Below are 24356 nucleotides of genomic sequence, written 5' to 3'. Positions count from 1 at the left end.
TATTTTTGCTTCTATGTCAAGTACAAATGTGTGTGCATCTGTGTGTTAACTCACATTTTTAGACGCCAGGAAGTTCATGCCCTGTGCAACTTGATATGAAAAGCTAATCAGATCTTCTGTATCTAGGGCTAAATCATCCTCTTCAGGCATTGCAATGGTGACATCTTGGTCAACATAGGAACCTAATTCAAGATAAACGGTTTAAACAGTTATACACGAGTTTTAAACAAGCATGTCTTGGTCTGAGCAATGGCCACTTTATCCCTCCACACAAGCAAACAAAAGATCCGCTACTAAGCTTTAAACACAATAAAACCATGTGAAACTTTAAACAAAAAGGCTCAGTTTGAAGAAACATGGTAATTTCGGAACAAATGCAATTATTTTAGCTTTCGCTGGTGTAAATTGTGTCTCTACCAAGTGATGGGCATGTAAATGATTGCTGAATACTAATGGCTAGAGCCATTGTAAAATGCAATTGTGGAGAGTGAATTAAAGTTACCTGATTTCCTCTTATCTGGTTTAGGCACTACATAAGGAACTCCCGGCTTCATATCCATGTACTCACTAATTCCATCACTGTAAAACAAGAGGAAGGATAGGATTTACAACATTGTCTCTATTTACAGCTCCACGAATAAAGAATCCAAGAACAAAGGCAAGGATATGAATTGTTATATTTGGCAGGAGAACAGGCACAACAATGCCTGACATGCGTATTCTTCAGTAACTGCAGCACAGGATGCACCTCTAAATACTGATTGCAGAAGCTCACAGACACGACCATGGGCATCAACAACAAAGCATGCTGAATACATTAAAGAGGGAAAGAGTTCCTATTATTTCATACGTGAATTGATGTTCTTAAATCCCACCTGCGCTCTCTACAATGGCTTCTTATGTGCCATATGCTGTTTGTTTTATACAATGTAGCATCAGGTATACTACACTATCTCATAAAGTCATTACCTATGTTAGGAGCAGAAGTTATAACAATTAGTATCATCATGGAAGACAGCCAGTGATGAACAATTGATCAGTCTCCAGGGAAATTTCAAGTCAATATTGTTTACACGTAACATGACCTTCTACAAAGGCTGCTCCGAGGTCAAAGAGAAGAAGGTATGTTCCTTCTGTTCTCACAAATGTCTGCATACGTGGTACGGCAATACACAGAGTACAGGTAATTGGAAGAATTAACCTCCTAATGTACAAAATAGGGCTATTAGAGTTATGTGACCAAATAAACGCCAATGCCTTGTACTCCAAAGTGACTTCTAATAGGATTTTTATTTTACAGTAAGAGGGTACGGTAATCCTTATGATAAACACGTTTCAATTTAAAACAAAGCGGCCATTGTAGGAGTTCATCTTTATATCCTGGTGTACTTTACCTATACATTCTATCACAGAAGACTTTAGAGATGATGTTCAACCAGTGACCTCACTGCTTACCAAATACAATCTATATTTTATTAAAGTGACATCACCAAACATAAGGATATATTTTACCTGATAATTGACATATATTTATGTCACTCGTGAATTATAATAATAATAATAATCTTTATTTCTAGTCAATGACAGCAATTTTGTTTAAAAAAAAATTCCTTGCCCAAATTAGCACACAAATGATTGTTAGCCTTTCAGACAATAAGGTTTATTTGGGTCCAACTACTAATACTAAAACGAATACATCTACTTTCTAATAAGTGTTCATCATTAGTAAAAAAAATATATATGAAAAACATGTCTCTACTCACCAGACATGATCCCTTGAGTTAAGAAGGTTCTTATAAAGGGCATTTTCTGAATGGTCTTCAAATTTTGGGCAGATAAAGGAATCACGCTTTCTTCTCAGATAATTCAGAAGATCTCCGTAGCAGCAATATTCAGTGATGACAAGAGTTGGGCCTGGTAATATCAGGTTTCATAAATGTTATGTAAAAGAAAACCGTATGCTTTCAAAGTGTGACACACTTTAGCACACTGTGATTCAGGAGCAAAACTAATCAAATAATGAAAACTCTATGGGGATTAAACAGATAACCCACTGTCCTCCAATAAAATAACAGCTTTATAGAAACTCTCAGCAAGCTTGAAGAAAGACATCATCACAAGGTCTGTACTCTACTGATATATGACAAGTTCTAAATGAGTCAATATTCCTACTGTCTGTTCATGCCAGTTAAGCAGGTAATTGTTTGCATTAATGAGATGTAAAGCTTTGTAGTCAAGTTTCCAAATGATCCACTTTCACTGCAGTGATATAGTATAGGTAATGGGAAAGATCAGTAGATACAATATATAAGTTAGAAGTAAAACAAGGATTTTCCTATGATTGACAGATGTTTTGTTCAACAAGTCCAAGTAATGATTACTGATCATTTATAGAGAGATAAAGTAAAAAGAAAATCCATTGAGTGCATTTTACCAGTTTGAAGAAAAAGAAGCCAATAGGCAGTAATGCCATTGATCAAGCTGTACATGTCCCATGAACAATGGCGGAACTTCCTTGGTCTAGCAGGTGTGGTGCACCGGGGCCCATGGAGATAATGGGTCAGCTGCTAGGGATAATGGCGATACATGGCCCCAAGTTCCCTTCTTCCAGCTGCCCTGCACCGGGGCCCACAGCTCGCTAGTTACGCCTCTGCCCATGAATACATCAGCAGTACTACGCTTTAAATCTTTTATTTTGACTGTACAAATTCAGTTTATATCAATTTGCAAATTTCCCAGCATGCCCTATTTCACTCAGAATACAATGTTCTGCTCCTGATTTCCCCACTGATTTTCCAAATACATTAAGTAATTAATGGTACTTCAGGATAGTCCAATGACTAACACCTTAAATAATATGTATTAGACGTTAGAATGAATTACCATCTCTGAAGATATGTCATAATTGCCTACTTTTGGCAAGTTGTATCTGGGAGATGGGTGTGCCTAGAGGGCGGGGTGCGGCCCAAACGTGACATTTTGGCCCCGCCCCCCATGACAAATATGCCGGTTGGTCGCGGGGTCGGGGCTAAAATAACGCGATTCACCATGAATCGCGGCATTTTAGCCCCACAATTGTGGGATGCGGGAGACTTGCCAGCTCTCCTGGCGTCTCCTGGACATTCCGGGAGAGTTGGCAAGTATGAGATATGTAATGTGGTACTTTGATTCAGGAGCTTATTAGTACTGAAGACACTTAAGAAAAAGTTGTGATCATGGGGGAGATATCCTGTCAGTAACATCATTGACAGACACAGACCTTGTGCAGAAAATGACTGATAACACAAAACAACTAATATTCAGCTGCACAACAAATGTAAGTATAATACAAAATATCTCCAGTTCTGTGAATGAATGGGAATTTTCACTGCTATATTTGCAAAAGTTTCTTTATATAAAGCAAGTTCTTCATATAAACATAGCTTTCACTACCAAAAAAACCAGTACCCCATCCCCCACATCAACTACTAGAGAGTCTGCCATTGGTTACATGTCTGAGGTAAACAGCATGTGACTCAGACACTTGTCTGGAGTGTAAACGTAGACAAGGGCAGCAGGTAATCAGCATACACACAGAATAAAGAGTTGTGATTACTAGTCCCATCAGATCGGAACACTGATACTTTCTTGGTAGAACCAATCTGATTGTCACACACATTCATTATCACAAGTTGTACTTGTGTGAGACACTGCAACCTCTTTATAAAGAGCTCTCAAGAAAGTGACAGGATTGGGAGAGTTCTTTATCAGCCAGACACATGTTTGCTAAGCACGTAATCTGCCATAGAGAGACAGCAAATTAAAGCGTGTCGCTGCTTCTATTCTGCTGAATAGATTTCTTGTTTCTGTCTGACGAAGAATGATTGATGATGCATTTACTATGCTCTACATATAGCAGCACAAGTCCACATTAACAGTACTTTAATTTTCACTGACTCCATGAAGGCTTAGTCACATTGGAACTTAAGCTGTACTTACAATTAAGCAATTATCATTAACCCCTTGGGCAACCAGGTGGCTTATGTGTTATATGTAAGCTTTTGTCAGTACATGTTAATTCCTATAGAAAACGGTCTCCGAAAACAAAACACACCAGACTAATCTATAATATTTCCTGTCTGCAATGCCTGACAAGGATTTAGTCTATACAACCTATTTCACAAGGACTCGACCTCTAGTGCAAAACATATAGTATGATGTGAGTCCAACTTCCCCATTTGTTATCAGGCAACGAGCTATATTTACTGCTCGGGTTAATATAAATAAAATGATGTATGTGCTGACACCTAATAACAACAGTAATGACATCTGTGTTTTTTTGTTTAGAAAATGCGACAACATTGCTGGTAGAATTGATAATAGCAGCAGCTTTACCCAGACAAATTGAGGAGAATTAGTGTCCTCAGATATGTAGAGGATCAGACATCTTTGCGGTGCTGTCTTTAGTTCAGTCTTATGATGCTCATATAAGGGCCAATCAGTCAGATCTCACCATGGGACACTAGTAGTGTAGTTGGATGATGACCAAGACATGGTCGGACGCGGTGATCGTCCATCGGATAGACTGTCCATCCTGATCTACATGATGATCATGATCAACAGTCTTTTTTGGCCCATACAATTAGGTCCTAAGTGGCTATACAAATTGCAGCATGTATAGGCACATCTAAGGTGATGGCTGTGGGTGGAAATAGGGCAACTGACAAAGGTTGCTCTGAGGGGATTATAAAGGCAATCAATAAGGGTTTTCCACTTTAAAAACTATTTTGCTGAATCACTCCTCTTCCCATGAATAATACTTCATCCACTGGCACCCCCACCATCTGCGTTATTTAGCAGGGTCCTGGCATATATAAACCGACACAGTGTCTTTAAAGCTGGCCATTAGACCCGCTGTGTCAGGTATTACCCACTACAGTGAGAGCCGAGGAGTCAGGGCCGACACTAACAGACGGATGTAGGCTGTTGACTAGTGGGCCAATTATCAGGAGGCATCTAAAAAGTAGAATGAGTGACATAATGTCATTCATTCTGCCTCTGACACCTCCATGTCAGTGTTACGCTGAGCGTGTGGCATTTGGCTATGCTATACCGCAGCCAAGCACAATACTCCATGTCTGAGGAACTAAGGATGCCACCGGGTCTAGGGCCTGTGCTGGCTCTGTGAGCAAATCCAAGAGTAATATAGAGCACAGGATGGTGGTTCCAGGGGAGGAAACCACAACAAATTTATATTATTGGAGAAGGATTTCATAAAATTGGAAAACCCCTTTAATGGCATCCAGTTATTGCTTAAAAATCCTCTTTGTGGCTGCACAGTGTTCTATTTTGGAATACTGAGATATAGACTTTATATTACAAGAAACATATTCCATGCGGTTATTTACAGATAATAATTACTTATATATTCACTTACCTCCCACAGTGCAGGCTCCCAGAAGATTCACAATGTTTTTGTGATGGCCAAGATAGCTTAAGACTTTCAGTTCAGACATAAGTGCTTCCCTCTCCGTTGCATGGGCACTTGCTGGAATTAGAGACAATTTATTCAGCATCAGATGTAAAGAGCAATGAGCTGTTGAATATAACAGGACACAGACCCCAAAGCTTACGTACGTTTCAGCATTTTGACGGCAACGGTAAGTGTGTTGTCTTCTTTCAAAAGGCCATAAGCGGTGGCTTCAACCACTTTACCAAAAGCACCAGCACCCAAAATCTTACCTATTTACAAGAGAAATAAAAAAATTCTTTAGATACAACGCATATGACATAAAAATAATAATATTTAACTAGAATGATGTAAAAGGGAGTAAGATAAAATTGGACATACTGGGGATATTTATGAAAACTGGTGCACAGAGCACACAAACTGCAAAAAAGGTGGTGTAATCCATAGCAGCCAATCAGAATCTGCCATTTTCCTACTGTTTATAGTATTCCTTAACTTATATAACGGTGTGCTTAACAATTTTAGACAGGTAACTAAAAAAGGAGTGGCCAGACAGTCTTTAAAAATGGTTGTATGGTTATAATGAGAAACTCTATAAAAATAGACAATATAGAAACTGTACAGTCTAATACACTAACCAAAGCACAGCCTGTCTCTAGGGAATTCCCATTTGTTGTCGTAAGGAAGCTGTGTAGGGTCAATATAAACGTAATTATTTCCATTGATTTCTTCTACTACTTTCCACTGTATTTCATACTTTGGTTTCTGTTAAGGCAAAAAAAATGGAGTAAATAAAAAATACAACAGCAATAGAAGTAATGCGACTGGCACAGTGCCAGGCAAAGGATGACCAATCAGTGCGCTAGGCTCACCATACCTGCATGTACTTGTACATAAGGACGGTCACAGCAACACACATGACAGCAGCCGCCACTATGAACCCGATCAGCAGAGGAGTGAATAAAGTGTGTGGCTTTTCTATGAGAAACAAGGGAATAATACATAATAATTCTCTTCATGTCAACTCATAACAAGTACCTGAATACACTAAATAAAGTTGTAGTGAATTTGTTCCACCTATTTCTTTAATTTCTTTTGTTTGGTTTTTTTACCTTTGATGGCGAAGCTGAAAGGAGATGAAGTGCTGTCCACACCATTGGAGGCAATGCATTGTATGGTGCCATTTTTCTTAATGGAACTCACGTCAATGTAGCTTTCTACAACCATCCGTCCAAGAGATGAATTCTCCTGGCTGTACTTTATGTCGGATGGCGGCATTGGGAGACCTGTACACCTGCAATAACAATGTCACGTCATACTTCTTTTTATGAACCAAGATGCAATTCCTGTAGTAACATCGTCAATGGAACAATTTGCAGCTGCAGGAACACCAGTAGTGGAAAACAAAACACCATTCTTCTGCCACTGCACCTCATTTTATAGGTCCCAACAGGGGTTAGTTCATAGATATTGTTACATGAACAACAGTTTAGCGTGTTACTCCAATAGTGCTGGGTGACACACTGGTAATTGTACACACAGTATCTCAGTACAGGACTTAAACAGATCCTCTGTCAATAATGCATGAACACGTAGGCAGAAACAATGTCTGGCTGTCAGTTAGGAGCAGTCGGGATTCCACGCAGTCTGCTTCTAAAAAATATTTATTGTGCATCCCAAAATACTATTATTTAAGATATTTGAAGAGATTGACCCACAAAATGTGTCTTCAGCTACCTCATGCAGTGCTCTCCCCAGCACCTATTACCCGGGTGATCCACCAGGCTGTTTGTACTTGCCATCCGGCTCGGAGCCCACCAGAGTCCAATTATAATAGAATAAACCATTGTTTCTCCTATTAGAACTGGCACTATGTTAGACCACTGACCACCAGTCTGACCAGTCCTGGCAGCTGTGGGTAATAACCTTCAACATTGATTCCATATTACTGCAAAGTATTACAACTGCCCCCACCCGGCTACTTCTTAATGCCACTCGGCTGGGGAGAACACTGCTCATTGCTGTATTCATATGATGTGTTTGCTGCTTTCTCCCCATACCTAAGAAATCTGATAATTTTTAAGCATGTTTATATGAGTTTGCCACCTAAATCTGTTTTTATATGTAGTGTACAAGGAGCATTTATATGAAGAAAATGCTTTTAGTAATAGCACAGTAATAGCAAGTGGCTGATAGACACAAATCACTGCCTATCATCATCATCACCATTTATTTATATAGCGCCACTAATTCCGCAGCGCTGTACAGAGAACTCATTCACATCAGTCCCTGCCCCATTGGGGCTTACATCAGCAAACCCTCCCAGTATCTCTCCATGATGACAAGCAGAGCTACGAGTAAGCAGCAGAAGGCTGGCGTCTGGATGGTATGTATCAAACATTTGTACTAAATGGCCCCCACTACACATGACAAATAGTTGTGTGTGGAGAACCCCTTTAAGCAACCTGTGACTGCACTAAATGATGATCATTACCTTAGCTCCGATCCCGGACAGAAGGACCATTCGATGGAGGGCAGAGGGAACCCGGCCGCAACACACTGTAGCACGTCATTACTAACTTTCTCTGCTATTAGGATTTCTGGTTTGGCTAGAGAGAAAATAAAAAGAAAACCAGTGTTTAAAATGGTCAGGATAACACAACTGTCCTCATCCATGTGAAATAATTAAAAAAAACAAAACTTACTCTTGACAAATACGTTGAAGCTGACGGATGAGTTGGCATCGAAATTGGAGGAGTAAAACGTATAAGTTCCTTTCTCGTTCCCTTTCAGGCGGATCAGATGGAGTTCGCTAACATACCTATAATTCAAAGAAAGAAAACTTTATATATTACAGCCACTAAGCAGGACTGGGTACTGCACGATCCAAATTTCAAGCATGAGTCTGGAACTAGAGGTTAAGCAATATGCAATTATTCTGCCATTAACCTTTGGAAATTTGGCTGGATGGGTTATATTAGCTTTTTAAATGTAAAAACACCCGAGCAACACTGAAAGATATAACAACTGTACATTACAGCAAATTCATTTTCATTCATAATAATCAACATTTATTCATATAGCACATGTATATTCCGTAATGCTGCACAATAGCAAACTAGAAGGACAAATAAAAAGCAGAGAGAACCAAATAGTAGAAAGGAGCCCGCTCAAAACAAGCAGGAAAGATGTATATGGTCTACCCTCTATTTTGCTTGCAGTTCGCACAGAGGAAGATATATGGCTTAATGCAGGGTTTCCAAAACCCAGTCCTCAGGGCTCCCCAACAGTGCAGGTTTTCCATATCTCCTTGCTGGAACACAGGTGTATTCATTACTGACTGACACATTGTAACAGATCCACAGGTGGTCCTAATTATGTCACATGTGATCCAGAAAACCTGCACTGTTGGGGAGCCCTGAGGACTGGGTTTGTGAAACCCTGGCTTAATGTACTACCTACTGCAAAATAGATGGATAGTAGAAGTCAGCAAGGAATTCTCTGGCAGGAGGCTATAGGCAGATTGCTCTTATATAGGTCACAGAAATCCGAGGTGACTTTTAATATCTTTAATAATTTACATTAGGGGGTGCGTTTTCCTAATGAACAGTCAAGTGATGACATTGGAACTCACTCTTTATACAGCAGTTTACACATATATTAATTAGCATCACTTGTGTAGTATAGTTATATGTACAGTGTGCAGTGTTGAACAGACTATATCTCATCTTGCTTTAACGTTATTGTAATCTTTGACATTTGCAAGATTAGTGCTTTTTTAGAACAGAGTATATTATATATGTTACCGTTTCGATTTACTACCAAAAGGAGAAAAAACAACAATGATTGTTTTACCTGTTGTTGCCTTCATCTCGTGACTCTACAAAATGACCAGAAGTGTTAAGCATGGTTTCATTCATGTAAGTCCATGATTTTTCATCTGGTCGGGGGTATGCATCAATGTAAACCCTCAAGACAAGGTTTTCTCCAGCAGTCACATCAACTGTTGTGTTCTCGGTGACAGCCAGACTGATGTATCCCATTTCTAACCACAAAAATAACAATATTTATACATTTACAATCTGAACAATCTTGTAAAGGCAGAACTACTTCATAAAGCACACAAATAAGATGACAGCATACTAGGAACTGCAATTCTAAGCTGAAAGCCAAAAGTTGAAAAAACATAATTTTATTAGGCAAGTCTTTAATCTTCATCGTTTTATACTGTCCATTAATTTGAGGACGCCATACAGAAGACACACATAACTTCATCGCGTCTGGGTTTCTGGAAGGGTTATAAGGCCACAGGCTAGTAGGGCAGAAGTACAGAGACAACACTTAATTAAATAATAAAAATTCGTTCTCATTCTGTATATCAATTTTGTATTACCTACTATAAACCTGTAATAATGGGCTGAAAAAGAGCTAAACAATTTCCACTATTTGTTTCATACAGATTGGATATAGTGGGGTTTGGGAACATGGAGAGCTATGGGGTTAGTATGTATGAGGGAGCAATGGGGCAACAATTCTATTTCGGGCCTGACCTTCATAGCAATGTTCTAAAGAAACAAAACAAACTCCTTACACAGTTATCAGGGTGTACAATTCTTAAATTATTGCTTCAACTGAAAGGTCTAGATGATGAAGAATGTTCAGCTTTAGCATACTAGTCCTGCATGACAGATATACTCCCACTACTGGAGCAACACAAATTCACTAAATGTTTGTGTTCCAATAAGACAATGGAAACAGAAAACAAACTAAAGTTGGGTACACACTACACGGTTTTCTTCCAATAATCGGCTGAATCAGCCGACATACGACCGCTCGTTCAAAAGCCGGGTCAGTGTGTGCAGTGACACGATGGTCGAACGTCTGCCCAAATGGACGATTGTCACCTCATTTGGTTGGTCGTACCGTTTAATATTTTCATTCCAATCTCGTTTCCGCTGTGTGGTGTGTATAAACTTCCGACCGATCCACAACAGTGAGTACGAAATTACAGTCATTGCTCACGACAACATGGCTGTAAAAAGTCACAAAGTTCCCTTTATTGTCCCAAACAAGGCTAGTGTGTATGCAGTCCATGGACCGAGCGATCGGACCATCGATCACATGTAAAATCGCTCGGCATAAAAAGTTGGTTGAAATTTCTGTAGTGTGCACCCATCTTTAGCATTGGGAAAAACATACTTCAGTTTAGTTCAGCAAACCAAACACACTTGGTTTATTTCATTTAGAGAAAGATGAAAAATTCCCACCACTCTGCTATTATAAAACATAGCAATCATTTTGTTGCTGTGCCACGCTGCTACTTACCAAGAACATCTAATGTGAACGTGACATTCACTACGCCAATGTCATTCTTTGCTTGACAGACGTACGTCCCAGACTCATTAAACTGAACTGAGCTGCTGCTGAGAGTGATGTTCCGTTCGAAGTTGACATTGTTAATATACTTGCTTTTTTCTGTGACCGTCTGCAGAGAAATTACAGAATTGACCAACATGACAAAAGAACTCCTTCACCTTAATCAGGATCACATCATGTCAAACTAGAAAACATCTAAAGAAATAGTTGAAAAGTCTCTGCCTGCCAAACTCTCTAACGCAAACATTTTTCTTAGAATTGGGTAATGACAGATTAATTGATAAATACAACAATGCAAACGCTGAATGGCGAATCAATTCAGAAGAACAGTTTATTATTGCGATGTAGCTGATTGTAAATTCACCTTTTCCAGCTTCATTAAAATATGCTAATTGCGCAATACTGGGTGGTCATATCTTTATGTGCAGACAAAAGAAACGTAATGAAATGACAGATAGGAAATGGAGTTCGATGCTGCAGGGATTTCTATAAAAGAGGAAGGGAGTGGGGGGGGGGGTCTTAAGATTCCCCAAATACTGCTTAGTTTTTTTAAGATGTCAAAGAGAATATGCTAATAAGGGCAGGGAAGGTGAGAGACAAATGATTATGGTGCAGTATACGGCAGTCATGATAACACAGCTAGAATAATTATAATCATAATAGAAAAGTTGCCAATCATGACCAGAAAAATAACTTTAGGGGGTATATTCATTAAACTGCAGGTTTGAAAAAGTTTAGATGTTGCCTATAGCAGTCAATCAGATTCTAGGGCCTGATTCATTAAGGATCTTAACTTGAGAAACTTCTTATTTCAGTCTCCTAGAACAAAACCATGTTACAATGCAAGGGGTGCAAATTAGTATTCTGTTTTGCTCATAAGTTAAATACTGACTGTTTTTTTCATGTAGCACACAAATATCAACTTTAAACTTCAGTGTACAAATAAGCTATCAAGCATTTGTGTGCTACATGAAAAAAACAGTCAGTATTTAACTTATGTGCAAAACAGAATACTAATTTGCACCCCTTGCATTGTAACATGGTTTTGTTCCAGGAGACTGAAATAAGAAGTTTCTCAAGTTAAGATCCTTAATGAATCAGGCCCCTAGTTATCATTTATTTAGTACATTCTACAAAATGACAGCTAGAATAAAGATTGGTTGCTATAGGCAACATCTCCCACTTTTCAAACCCGCGTTTAGTAAATATACCCCTAGGAATAGGTTGCATTGGATTAGATAATTGCTATCAGTGTCAGAATCAATCATCTGTTAGACTTATTAATGTCACACACTACCCACAGCTTTCTTTATGGCATCTACCATGTATTCATGATAAAATGACATTACAAGTTAAATAAATTTGAAGCTGGGCATGACCCATTATTTAATTGAAATCTCTGGTGTTGGGTTTTTTCCACCCATATATTAAATATATCACTCAATGTCTTCTTCACACCCAATAGCTTTACCCTCTATATTCCGAGGTAGCCATTCCAGCGACATCATAAACTGACAACTTTCTGTATTGTTCATCCTTGTGCCTCAAGTAAAAATATATAAATATGTTTATAAATATAACCCATGTCACCGGCACACTGAAGCCTTGTACACTTCTCCTGCTAACATCGGCACTGTACACCTTCCTCATATTTTGAAGACTTCTTCCTTTTGTTGTTACTAATTATAATTGTTTATAAAAGCATTCACAACGGCAATATTTTTCTTAACATTGTATATGGGCTTTAAATATCTTCACTAATATATATTTGCATAAATAAACTATTAAAAACAATATTTGCAATACGCTGTGATTAGTTGGTAAACTATCCTATGTAAATTGTAATTCTTTTTCCAGGAGAATATAATGCCGCACATCTTAATATGCAGTGTTTATGGTTTGGACTGCTACAATGTAATTCCAAGGTTAAGGATCTTAAAAAATACAAGCCCTACCTGCTCTATTTGCACATGGGTCGCTGACCCCTTGGCAGAGCAGGTTATGTATTCCTAGAAGCAGACTGTTAGGACAATGGAATAAAGATCTCCACAATACTTATAAGAACACGACCTTTCAATAATAACACTGTTACCATAATGCTGTAAACGGAGATGGCCATAGTAACAGGTATATGGGAACACACTGCACGCGGACTAGTTTTTCTTGAAATGCCTATAGCTAAACAACAATACCATGTCCTCTAGTTAGCTGGATAAATATAGTTGAAGGAAAGGTTTATGTTTCTATCTCGCCTATAACTTTAGATTTCGAACATGTCTCCCACAAATGCAGTTACTTCATTACTAACTCATATAAAGTAAAAAGTCTTTTACATTAAATAAGAAATTAAGACAGCAACAAACTAAAATAGGTTCTGTAACATAATTATAGATGTTAGAGGGCATTTAATTTTTGTGGAATTTACATTTCTTTCACACAAATACCACAGAGGTTCTAAATATAATTTTGATATTTACTTTAACTATAAAGGAACTGTAGTATAAGCCTAAGCTTAATATTCCGTACATATTACAAGCAATTGTAATGGTCCAACTAATTCTGTAGCTTTGCACAAAGTGAGAAGAGTGTCTAGAAAACTGATAGAAATCCAGATACTAAGGGGTATATTTACTAAACTGCAGGTTTGAAAAAATGGAGATGTTGCCTATAGCAACCAATCAGATTCTAGCTATCACTTTGTAGATTGTACTAAATAAATGATAACTAAAATCTGATTGGTTGCTATAAGAAACATCTCCACTTTTTCAAACTCGCAGTTTAGTAAATATATCTATCTTCCCACATATAACATGGTTGCCAGATGTTGATTTGTGTGAGATATTTCAATAGTAATTACTTGCAGACAGTACAACTTTTTTAATTTTGCATAAATATATTTCCTAAGGTTACCAGGAACTACAAAGACTTCGCTTCATGATAAAAGAGTGTTACTTCCCATAAAATGTGAATACACTCCAATGTGCCCACCACTACATCTACAGACTTCTGTTCATAATGCACCAGCTGTTACCACACTGCAGTCCTTCCCTCCATTACAGAAGCCTTTTAAATCACAAAAGCTTTTATGTGACCAAAACAGCAAATTAATACGTAAGCGGCACAACCACGTTTTAATAATTTAGCACTGTTTGAAGGCCATTATTCAAAGAAGTGTTTTCATTTGTAATACAGCATGGGTTGTTGTCGAAAATGCAAAGTGATTGATATGTTGTGGCAAATGTCACATCCAATTTTGAGCTTTTGATAGTATGAAGCAACGTCATGACCTACCATATAGGCTGCATTTATCCAGCTGACCTGTACCGTGTTAACATCCTTCACCGCACAGGTCACCTCAAACGGTTCCCCTGTCTTGACAAGTAGTCTGGATTTTGTTACAAAAGCCACAGGTAACTTTTTGTGAACTGAAAAAGAGTTATACATAAAACAAAACGTTAGACTTCAAAATGATGCTCTTGATAGAAGGTACCACTAAACGTATAAACCATTTTATTTTTTAAAATAACTATATTTGAATAAAAAGATTACTGAAGTAAAAGCATTGTTTTGGATAACTGCAGCAATGATAATCTATTAGCTCACTTTATGCCACATCACGTTATCCTATGTGGTAGATTTACTAAAAACTTCTAAACATGGAACATGGAGGTGTTGCCAATAACAACCAATCAGATTCCACCGATAATTTATCTAGTACACTTTTCTTTTTTAGACGTTTTAGTAAATCTAACCCCTGAGAGTAAAATAAACAAAACCTGCAGAAAGCCTCATTAATAACGATGTAAACTTTGAAGACTATTTCAGTTTACGTTACACTCTTTTAGCATTTTACTGTTGGCCAAAACTGATGAGATAAAAAAAAAGACTAGGGTCTACGAAGAGACTGTAGTGTATTGGTTTGCAGTGAAATGTAGGGGGTCGGATAAAACACAAAGGGCAGTTCTCATGGGCAGTTATATAGCTGCCTGCGGTATGATTCTCTGCACTGTGCTCACCGGCAGGTGGATATAGCAATACCAGACCTCAAAATAGTAATCTCCTCACTGTCACTATTCATGGTACTGACTTAAAACACAGGAAGGGAGGGCCAAGAGTGCAGCCTGCTTTATCTGTGATTACTGACAGGGAGAGCCTCAAAATGTTTAATGGAGTGTAGGATAACATACTATAGGTGTCTCTATAAATACCCACAGCAGGAGTGCATATGCCTTCGTTGCATACATAATGTAACACATTAGTATATGACTATATATAATATCAAAAATTAATAAAAAAAACTGCTTTCCCCGCTCCTTACAATATACCAGATACATACGAAAATAAAACCAGATACATAAATTACTGTAAACCACATTGGTCAAATATTTACCTAAAAGCATTTTTACATAAACACGGAATCCTCGTACTTCTAAGTGTCACAGTCCCCGCATTGCATATTGCATTACAATAGAACCATTTCCCCGATTACACCACAAACGGTACCTAGATAATGTACTTTGTATTCATATTGCTTATATTTCTGTATATCACTGCACGTGTATAGTAAAGTATTTTATCATATAAAATTTAAACTGTGTGTACAGTGTATAGGACTGGACTTATTTGGTCAGATAATGACAAGTTTAATTTTCTTTTCTCAAGTTAATAGTGTATATTATGGCACAGTTATGGTTTTTCATGGAAGGTCCACCACACACAAACTGTTTAACAGAATAATACAGTGCAGTCAATTGGAAATTGTCTTGTGTGTTTTGCCTTATTTTACTTGCAGATGGCATGCTTTTTTAGACTTATTTGTCATTTTAGACTTTTACTGGATTTTAAACCAAAAAGGGTGCAGAATAAATAGATTATCTGTAGGTATATTTGGTCATTTCTGCCTATTGAGTGTTGTATTTGTCTGCTGTGAGGAAATTACCCTGAAAACAAAAAATCATTAAATAAATTGGTTTTGGGAGCAGCAAAATGCCTCCCATTAATTAAAATCCATGTCTCTCTCTTCACTTGTGCTGAGCTAGCATTGCCTAGAAAGATAACTTTATTTCTATTACTAGATGGGGAGAGTGTGTTATACTCCTGGGAAGAATTTAGCATCATTAGTAGCTGGGGGTCACGTGTTAATGGGTAATACAGTATCACAGCTGAAGCTGAGCATCATGACTTCATTTAGTAAATGATAAGAAAAGTCATTTTGCTGGTGGCTTGGGAGTAGAGTGGCTCATTACATTTAGAAGCACGTTACCTGTCATTTGCATTGATATCTCCTACTACAAATAACATTTCTTTTTTTTAAGACTATTTTGAAAGGGTATTGTGCTTAAAATAGGACATGTGTGTGAAATAATAAAATATTCAAAACTATCTAGTGAGAAACAGCAATCTACAGGAAACCCTGATTAAATGGTGGTTCGAAAATAAATAGCAAACAAGAATTCTACTGAATGGACAATCGTTCGAGTAAGCACACTGGTCACTTATTAACAAACCTTAGAAAACGGAGAGTTTGTGAGTCACTTTTTCAATTCTATTTTATATTTGTAGAAATTGAAAATGTGTAAATAAATATATAACTCAGAACCCCTTGAACTGAGATATTATTACAGGGGTAGCAAGGTTTTGAAGGTCTTAGTTTCTCCCCCAGTAAACAGGTCACATGTTTGAGCAGTTGTGCCCAGGACAACCCAGGTATTTCAGGTGGCATAGCTGGTACATAGCAGTTGTGTATCTAGTGGCAGAGAGATAGCTGAAGATCATCTTTCACCAAAGGTATGCCATCCTCCCCTTACTCAGTTATAGAATGCCACGATTCGGTAAAGTGGTTTCAAATCAAGTCAACAATGCACTGCATTGAAAAAGCTAATGTGGATTCTTCCATCCGAGTCCTAAAGTACGAGTAAGTCAGGCAACAGAGAAATCATGTCCGAAAGTATCTCCTACTCACCTGGTGATACCATCAATGTGAACTCACTGGTGGCCTTGACAATCCCATTTTGATTTGCTGTGCAGTAATAGCAACCATTGAAATCCGTCTGAACGTTTTTTATGGTGATGCCGTTCTCAATATCTTTTTCGTACATGAAACCCTTGGGCAAGTTAGAGAGACCACACCGCTTAATAGCATAGTCAGTCACAGTCGGATCAGAGAGAAGACAGAGACCAGAAGCATCATACCCTTCTTTCACATCAAAGTATGATGAAGAGGAGCAGAATGGTTTGTTTAAATCTGAAATAAAATACAAATATCATTATTATTATTATTGTTGTTGATTTGTAAGGCGCCACAGTGCTCCGCTACGCCAAACAGTGGGGTAAAGGGGACCTACATAAAACAGATATATACAAGGTAGGTAGAATAAATGCAGAGATGGAAACAAAGGGTAGAGACCTATTTGTGAGAGAACTCACATTCTTATCAGTGTGAGTAGTATTGGTGGGAGTTGGGTAAGCTCTAATATAGAACTAGGTTTTCACAGAGCATTTTAAGATTTTGAAGGTGGAAGAGTCTCTGACCGGACATGGTAGGAAATTCCATTGGTGAATAGCGGCATGAAGTCTTATAGACAGGAGTGAGAAGTGGTTAAAAAAGAGGAGGCGAGGAACAAGACTGCAATAGTATGTCTTGTAAGATAATGGCTAGCTATCCCAATGGCTGCGAGTAGCATAGTACTTATAATAGTAGTTATTATAAAATCACTATAATTGTGAGCATATTCATTTATATACTAATAATGCAGGGCAAAGAAAGAAGAACGTAGATCATGTATAAAAATTACCTGAGAACCCACCAGCCCATACATTAACAGGGCCAAGCACATACACATAAATATCCTGCCCTGGAAAAGTCTAATAATGGAACTGCTCAGCAAATAGACAGCCATATTAAAGGTGGGTTGGCTATGAAAAGTCGACAGTTAAAATGTCATCAGTCACAATGTCTACACCAAAGGGTCGACAGTCATAATGTCGCCACAGTTAAAAGGTCTACATGTAAAATGTCTACATTACATATTAGTCATATTTATAACATGGGGATTTCCCACAACTTGAACTCAAGTGCCTAGTTCAAGCCGTGGGAATTCCCCATATTATAAATGGGACCAACCCTGTAAGAGCTCACCATGCGCCGGGATCTCTTCAGGGTTAGTCTTACACCGTCAATGAGGGTTTTTTATTTTGCTAATTATCCATGGGTGCTCCGGTTTCCTCCCACACTCCAAAAACATACTGGTAGGTTAATTGGCTGCAATCAAAAATTGACCCTAGTGTCTCCCTCTTTGTCTGTCTTTGTGTGAGTGTGTCTATATTAGGGAATTTAGACTGTAAGCTCCAATGGGGCAGGGACTGATGTGAATGAGTTCTCTGTACAGCGCTGCGGAATTAGTGGCGCTATATAAATAAATGATGATGATGATGATGATGGATGTATTACAGATGAAGACCTTGGAAGCAGGTGAGAAATAAAGAGGATAAATAAGGGTTGTGTAGGGGTGTTTTTATTTGAATTAAAATACTGTTTATACTGGTGTCTGTATTTTATTTCTTTTTTTCTTGGCGCACTACAGGTTCCAGCGGGCCCTGGGTGCCAGGGCATGCTGGCACATCTGGTTCCCCAAGTGCTAGCATGCAATGGCAGCCATGTTTATGCTGGTGCGTTTAGTACTACAAGTGCCAGCATGCCCATACACTTAATGGCAACCTGGGCATGCTGGGACCTGAATTCAGCCCCGCGCTGACCAACCTGGTTTGGTATTTTGGCAGTGGAACCCCACACTATGGTGGTTACTTGCTATGGTGCCACCATCACAGGCTGGCAATACCTAGTGCTGGCAATAGTAAAATTAGGGGGACCCCGCACTTTTTGTTACCCCAATTTTGCCAGTACCAGCACTAGGGCTGGTTAAGCTCTTCGGAGGGGGGGGGGACACACCATGTTTTTTATTTTTTCCTGCATTGCTTTATGTCAGTAGTTTGACAGCCTGAAGACATTTTACATGACTACCTTTTAACTGTGTCGACCTAATGAACATGTTGACATTCTGACCTTTTACTTGCCGACATTGCAATTACATCCGGTAAAGGGTTGTGCAGTGGAGGAAAATGTAGCACATTTATAGTCTTTCATAATAGTTTCAAAAACACATTTAATATTTCTGCTCTGGAGGAAGCCTGCGTACACCTGTCACCAACCAGCAGTACAGAACCTAAACGTTTTATACTTAGTTTATGAATTACACATTTATTAGCCAATTGAAGCTTGAATTTATGTTTTTAGATGACTCCATATCCATATCTACATTTACAGTTATTAATATTTTATTGTCCTGTTCATTAGACCTCCCTGATTCCCTGTATAAATATTGCACTTACCTTGCACAAAAAGATAAAAGGAGGTGCTCTTTTCAGTATTTACATTGATGCACGTATACTTCCCGGAATGTCTGCAGTTCATATTTTTGAAATTAAGCATGAGCTGGTCACCAGAGCGATTCCCGTTCTTAGCTTTGTTTGCTTTCTTGTCATACCCCGGCTTTTGATAATACCATTCAACCATCCCAGTATCCTTGCATGACACCTCTAAAGTACCTCCAGCTTTCGCGAACGTGAGATTTGCAGCACCAAAGATCAAGGGAAGTGAATCAGCTACAAAACAAAGATAAAACACTATGATCATTAAATGTTGTAAAAGACATGTAACCAACCTCTTACAACAATTTCCTGCCTATATCTAAAACTAACTTCGACTTTACAGTTCTAGACCTAGGCTGGAGCTGTATAGTTCTCGACGTAGGCTGGGGTCTTAACTGGCCTTTCCTGGAGATCTCGGGGAGGTGGTGTGGCCTTATGGCTTCTACCTGCCTTACACTACTGAGGTTCCCCCTTTTGGTGAGATGAAGATTTAGCCATATGTAGCTCTAGCATGTCCCCGGGATAAATGCATCTTCCATAGTGTAAAAATTTACCCTAGTCTACCTCTCTCTGTCTGTTTGTGTGTGTGTGTGTATGTTAGGGAATTTAGACTGTAAGCTCCAATGGGGCAGGGACTGATGTGAATGAGTTCTCTGTACAGCTCTGCGGAATCAGTGGCGCTATATAAATAAATGGTGATGATGATGATAGTGTAGCAGAGAGGGGTTTCTGAAGGCTCTGATAGCTCCTAAAAATAAAACCATTTTAAGTTTATTAATTTAATTAAATTACAAGAATCTACAGATAGTGACCAGAGAGGTTGACATTGGCAATATTTTAAGCCAAACATATTCTCAACATTGCAATCACATGACATTGAGCAAACTGTAAACAGTTAGTAGCAGCGACAATCAGGACTGAAAAGATCAATGGACAAAAACAATCTCTCTTCTTACAGGTAATCAGTACTTTATGCTAAAATAAACACACCTTATTTACACACCTATTTGAAGAGGGGATTGCCACTTCAAGTCCACAAAACCTTTAATTTTGAATTAGACTGTACTGCAGTGGATTCCAAACTTTTTTAGTTCAAGGCACCCTTAGGGCCTCCATAATTTTTTCAAGGCACCCCTAAGCCAAAATAATTACCAAGTACTCCCTGCCTTGCTTACCACTGGCCCTGGCAGAGGCACCCCTGTGAGATTGCCGAGGCACCCCAGGGAGCTGGCACACAGTTTGGGAACCACTGCTGTACTGATAACTTTACATTTTAGAAAGCAAAATTATCCACAAAAAAGTTAAAAGTAACAGATATACTAAAGTATTTAGCACAGTACCACAATAATCTGGCAACATATCATCATCATCATCACCATTTATTTATATAGCGCCACTAATTACGCAGCGCTGTACAGAGAACTCATTCACATCAGTCCCTGCCCCATTGGGGCTTACAGTCTAAATTCCCTAATATAGACACATACTCACACACAGATAAAGACATAGACAGACAGACAGACGCACAGACTAGGGTCAATTTTGATAGCAGCCAATTAACCTACCAGTATGTTTTTGGAGTGTGGGAGGAAACCGGAGCACCCGGAGGAAACCCACGCAAACACAGGGAGAACATACAAACTCCACACAGATAAGGCCATGGTCGGGAATCGAACTCATGACCCCAGTGCTGCAAGGCAGAAGTGCTAACCACTAGGCCACTGTGCTGCCCATAATTGCATAATGGTAGAAATATACAAGACTTATAAAAGACTGCATTATTTTTATTATTTGCCTAATAAAAATTACTTTATTTAGATTACACAATGCTTCTAATTGACTCTATTGTACACATGATTTTATATATATATATATATATATATATATATATATATATATATATATATATATATATGTCAATTTGACCACTGCTTATAGAGTTATATCAGAAGTCGCCATGGGCGCATGGTCCCACTTTGTAAAAGCACATTATAATATACTGTAATATAATACTCAACAACAAATTAATTCAGCAGTTCTGTGGACTCCCGGCTACTCTGTGCTGTGTCATTACTGAAAACTATTCAAGGACAAAATGGAATAATGTAAAGAAAATCTAACTAGGACTGAGCTGAACATGCAAGATGTCCGTGGTAGTTAAAACAATGATGTAACTGCACAAGGATCCACAGAACCAGTGCACTACCGATAAGATGCAAAGCACTATTTTTCTGATTTCATGAACAAGAAGTTTAACCTGAAGTCCATGCAATGAGGAGCTCTACTTTCGAACACTGGCAGTGGTTAGAGGAAAGTTTTTTTTGTTTTTGTTTTTTAAATCCATGTACTGTATTTACTAGCTCAGTCTTTTGAGCCTTGCCTAATATCATGTATGTTTTTTCTTAAACAAAAGAGAAAAAAAATCACCCTACCCAAATTTCCCCACCCCGAAGCACTGATGCGGTCCATGCAGCCATTTTTCCCAGAGCACTCACATCTATGTCGGCAGCCATTTTTAAATAGTAAGCAATAAATAGTAAGCAATAATAACTTTAATAACGATTTAGAATTCCATGATGCCTTTTCTGTTATAGATCTTCAGAGATAGTGGGAGGAGACAGATGTATTACTTACAATGTCTTATAAGTCAGTACACTGTAAAAAATACTCTAACATCACAATATATTATGATCATTAATTTACACAGTGCCACATTACTCCGCAGCGCTATATAGTAGGGAAATTACGCATTAAACATAAAGTGTAGTTGAACAGCAAGCAAAATGCTGAACTAACTAAATAATAAAAACACTGGACAAACATAGAGCATAATTTGGACTTGATGAGACGGAAACAGATAAAAAAAACAATGGGGAAGATGGTCATGCTGCTTCGAAGGTGAACAAGATGCAAAAAAACTGAAAAAGAAGAAGATGTGGGTACAACGCAAAGGGAAGAGGTGTGTATATGTAATGCTTGGGTATTTATTCACCTATATATGTATTGACAAGTACAGAAAAAAAACTACAAATCTACTGTACTGTAATAGATGTGCCAGCAGAACGAACTAAGTAGGATGTAAGATGTGTATTTCCCCATGTATAAGACGCACCTTTTTCCCCAACATTTTGGGTCTAAAAACTGAATGCGTCTTATACAGGGGTAGTAGCACTTACCCTGTCAGGTGATTCCTCTGTCCGGTAAAGTCTTCTTTCTTCTGTCCGTCTGATCCTGATGCTGGAAAGTCGCTCAAGGTCCTCTTCGCGATGACCGGATGTGGTGCGTGAACCGCACACTTCCGGTTTCTGCATTTGGTGTTTTTCCTATCAGGACCTTGTCAAGGTCCTGAAAGGACATCCGGTCATCGCGAAGAGGACCTTAAGCGGGTTTCCAGCATCAGGATCAGACGGACAGAAGACAGAAGACTTTACAGGACAGAGGAAGCATCTGACAGGGTAAGGCAGAATTGACTATAGCGTTGTCTCTCTTCTGTATAAGCTGCACAATTACTCTGTGAAAAAATTGAGGATAATGTTTATCCTCAATTTTTTCACATGATTTATATAGGTGCGTCTTATACAGTGGAGCGTCATATACATGGAGAAATACGGTAAATATAAAAATGGTAGCACAGTGGCCTACTGGTTAGCACTTCTGCCTCACAGCGCTGGGGTCATGAGTTCGATTCCCGACCATGGCCTTATCTGTGTGGAGTTTGTATGTTCTCCCTGTGTTTGCGTGGGTTTCCTCCGGGTGCTCCGGTTTCCTCCCACACTCCAAAAACATACTGGTAGGTTAATTGGCTGCTATCAAAATTGACCCTAGTCTCTGTCTGTCTGTGTGTGTCTATATTAGGGAATTTAGACTGTAAGCTCCAATGGGGCAGGGACTGATGTGTATGAGTTCTCTGTACAGCGCTGCGGAATTAGTGGCGCTATATAAATAAATAAATGATGATGATGATGATGATGAAATGGTAAATCAGGCACCACTGCTTGACTGTACAGACAGCTATGTGCCTAAGGCATGTGGTACACAAGGGTCAGTGACGGTCACAGTTCACTTCACAAGTCCAGAGAGCATCCATTGAAAGCTCCTGTTATAAATCTATGGACGTGTGACATTTGTTGATGTTTGCTAACCAGCCTCCTTATGTTCCAAGCACAGTGCCTGGCCTGAGCCTCCAGCGGGTGGTATTTATACAGTGAATCTAAATCGATATGCAAATGAATTCGCCAACAGCGAGTTTATGAAAGCTTAGTGACTTTTAGAATGGGTTGAATTGATTTGCCCATGTCTAGTGTCTACCATGCCTATAGTCTCTCTTCCTGAATGTCATGCTCCAATAACAGACCTCGTTCTCTATCTCAGTGGCTGACATGATTTTGGGAACAAATCCACAGAAAATATATAACTAATTAATAAAATCATGACACCATGCAAAGCACAGTTAGTGAAAGAGACCTAAAACTTCAGTTTCAGTTTTAGGTGACCTAAGGACAAGAAGATATGAATCCAGCTTACTAGACAATGCACAGACTTACTTACATCCACTAATTACATAAAATGCACAGAAAAAGTGTCAGTGGGTATCATGCTTATTTCACATGTTCAGTAAAATAGAGAATTAGTTCATCAAAAGCAGATTATGTGCAAGATGTATGCATTGCTCTATGTGTTCTCCTTGAAAGAATACTGTAAACTATTCATAGCAAAGAGACATTCTAAAAATAATTTATGCCTCATTATATAGACTCAATTTACTTTATTGCTGGCAAAGATGCCAAAAATAAGTGCTATACACATCAAATAAAAAAAAGATATAGCCAAAGTAATCAGGAAGTAAAACCAAACATTTTCAACATCATTATCATCATCAACATTTATTTATATAGCGCCAGCAAATTCCGTAGCGCTTTACAATTGGGAACAAACACTGATGAGACAATACTGGGTAATACATACAGACAGAGAGGTAAGAGAACCCTGCTCGCAAGCTTACAATCTATAGGACAATGGGAGTTAGAAACACAAGGGCATGTGCTACGTCATATTGCACAATGGACCAGCTAGAAAGCAAAGGTAAAAGTATTGAGTGGGGGGT

At 38.5% G+C, this 24356-nt stretch overlaps 1 protein-coding gene across 2 annotated transcripts in view; it reads right to left on the bottom strand.

Annotated features, from left to right (window-relative positions):
- KIT (KIT proto-oncogene, receptor tyrosine kinase) overlaps window positions 1-24356 on the bottom strand; it is a 52281-nt gene that overhangs the window by 9600 nt on the left and 18325 nt on the right. For both annotated transcript variants that reach the window (XM_075195742.1, XM_075195733.1), the window contains exons 2-16: window positions 19214-19486; window positions 16788-17069; window positions 14117-14250; window positions 10775-10934; window positions 9305-9494; window positions 8155-8270; window positions 7944-8058; window positions 6562-6743; window positions 6327-6427; window positions 6088-6214; window positions 5617-5721; window positions 5417-5527; window positions 1764-1914; window positions 503-579; window positions 55-182 (exon numbers count right to left, since the gene is read on the bottom strand). In XM_075195742.1, coding sequence (XP_075051843.1) covers window positions 55-182; window positions 503-579; window positions 1764-1914; window positions 5417-5527; window positions 5617-5721; window positions 6088-6214; window positions 6327-6427; window positions 6562-6743; window positions 7944-8058; window positions 8155-8270; window positions 9305-9494; window positions 10775-10934; window positions 14117-14250; window positions 16788-17069; window positions 19214-19397 — 2163 coding nt within the window. In that variant the 5' untranslated portion in view covers window positions 19398-19486. The remainder of the gene's footprint in view (window positions 1-54; window positions 183-502; window positions 580-1763; window positions 1915-5416; window positions 5528-5616; window positions 5722-6087; window positions 6215-6326; window positions 6428-6561; window positions 6744-7943; window positions 8059-8154; window positions 8271-9304; window positions 9495-10774; window positions 10935-14116; window positions 14251-16787; window positions 17070-19213; window positions 19487-24356) is intronic.

This window comes from Mixophyes fleayi, chromosome 1, assembly GCF_038048845.1.
Source record: "Mixophyes fleayi isolate aMixFle1 chromosome 1, aMixFle1.hap1, whole genome shotgun sequence".
NCBI lineage: Eukaryota > Metazoa > Chordata > Amphibia > Anura > Limnodynastidae > Mixophyes > Mixophyes fleayi.
Note: the sequence above shows the minus strand (reverse complement) of the source record. Positions and strands in the feature narration are given on the sequence as shown.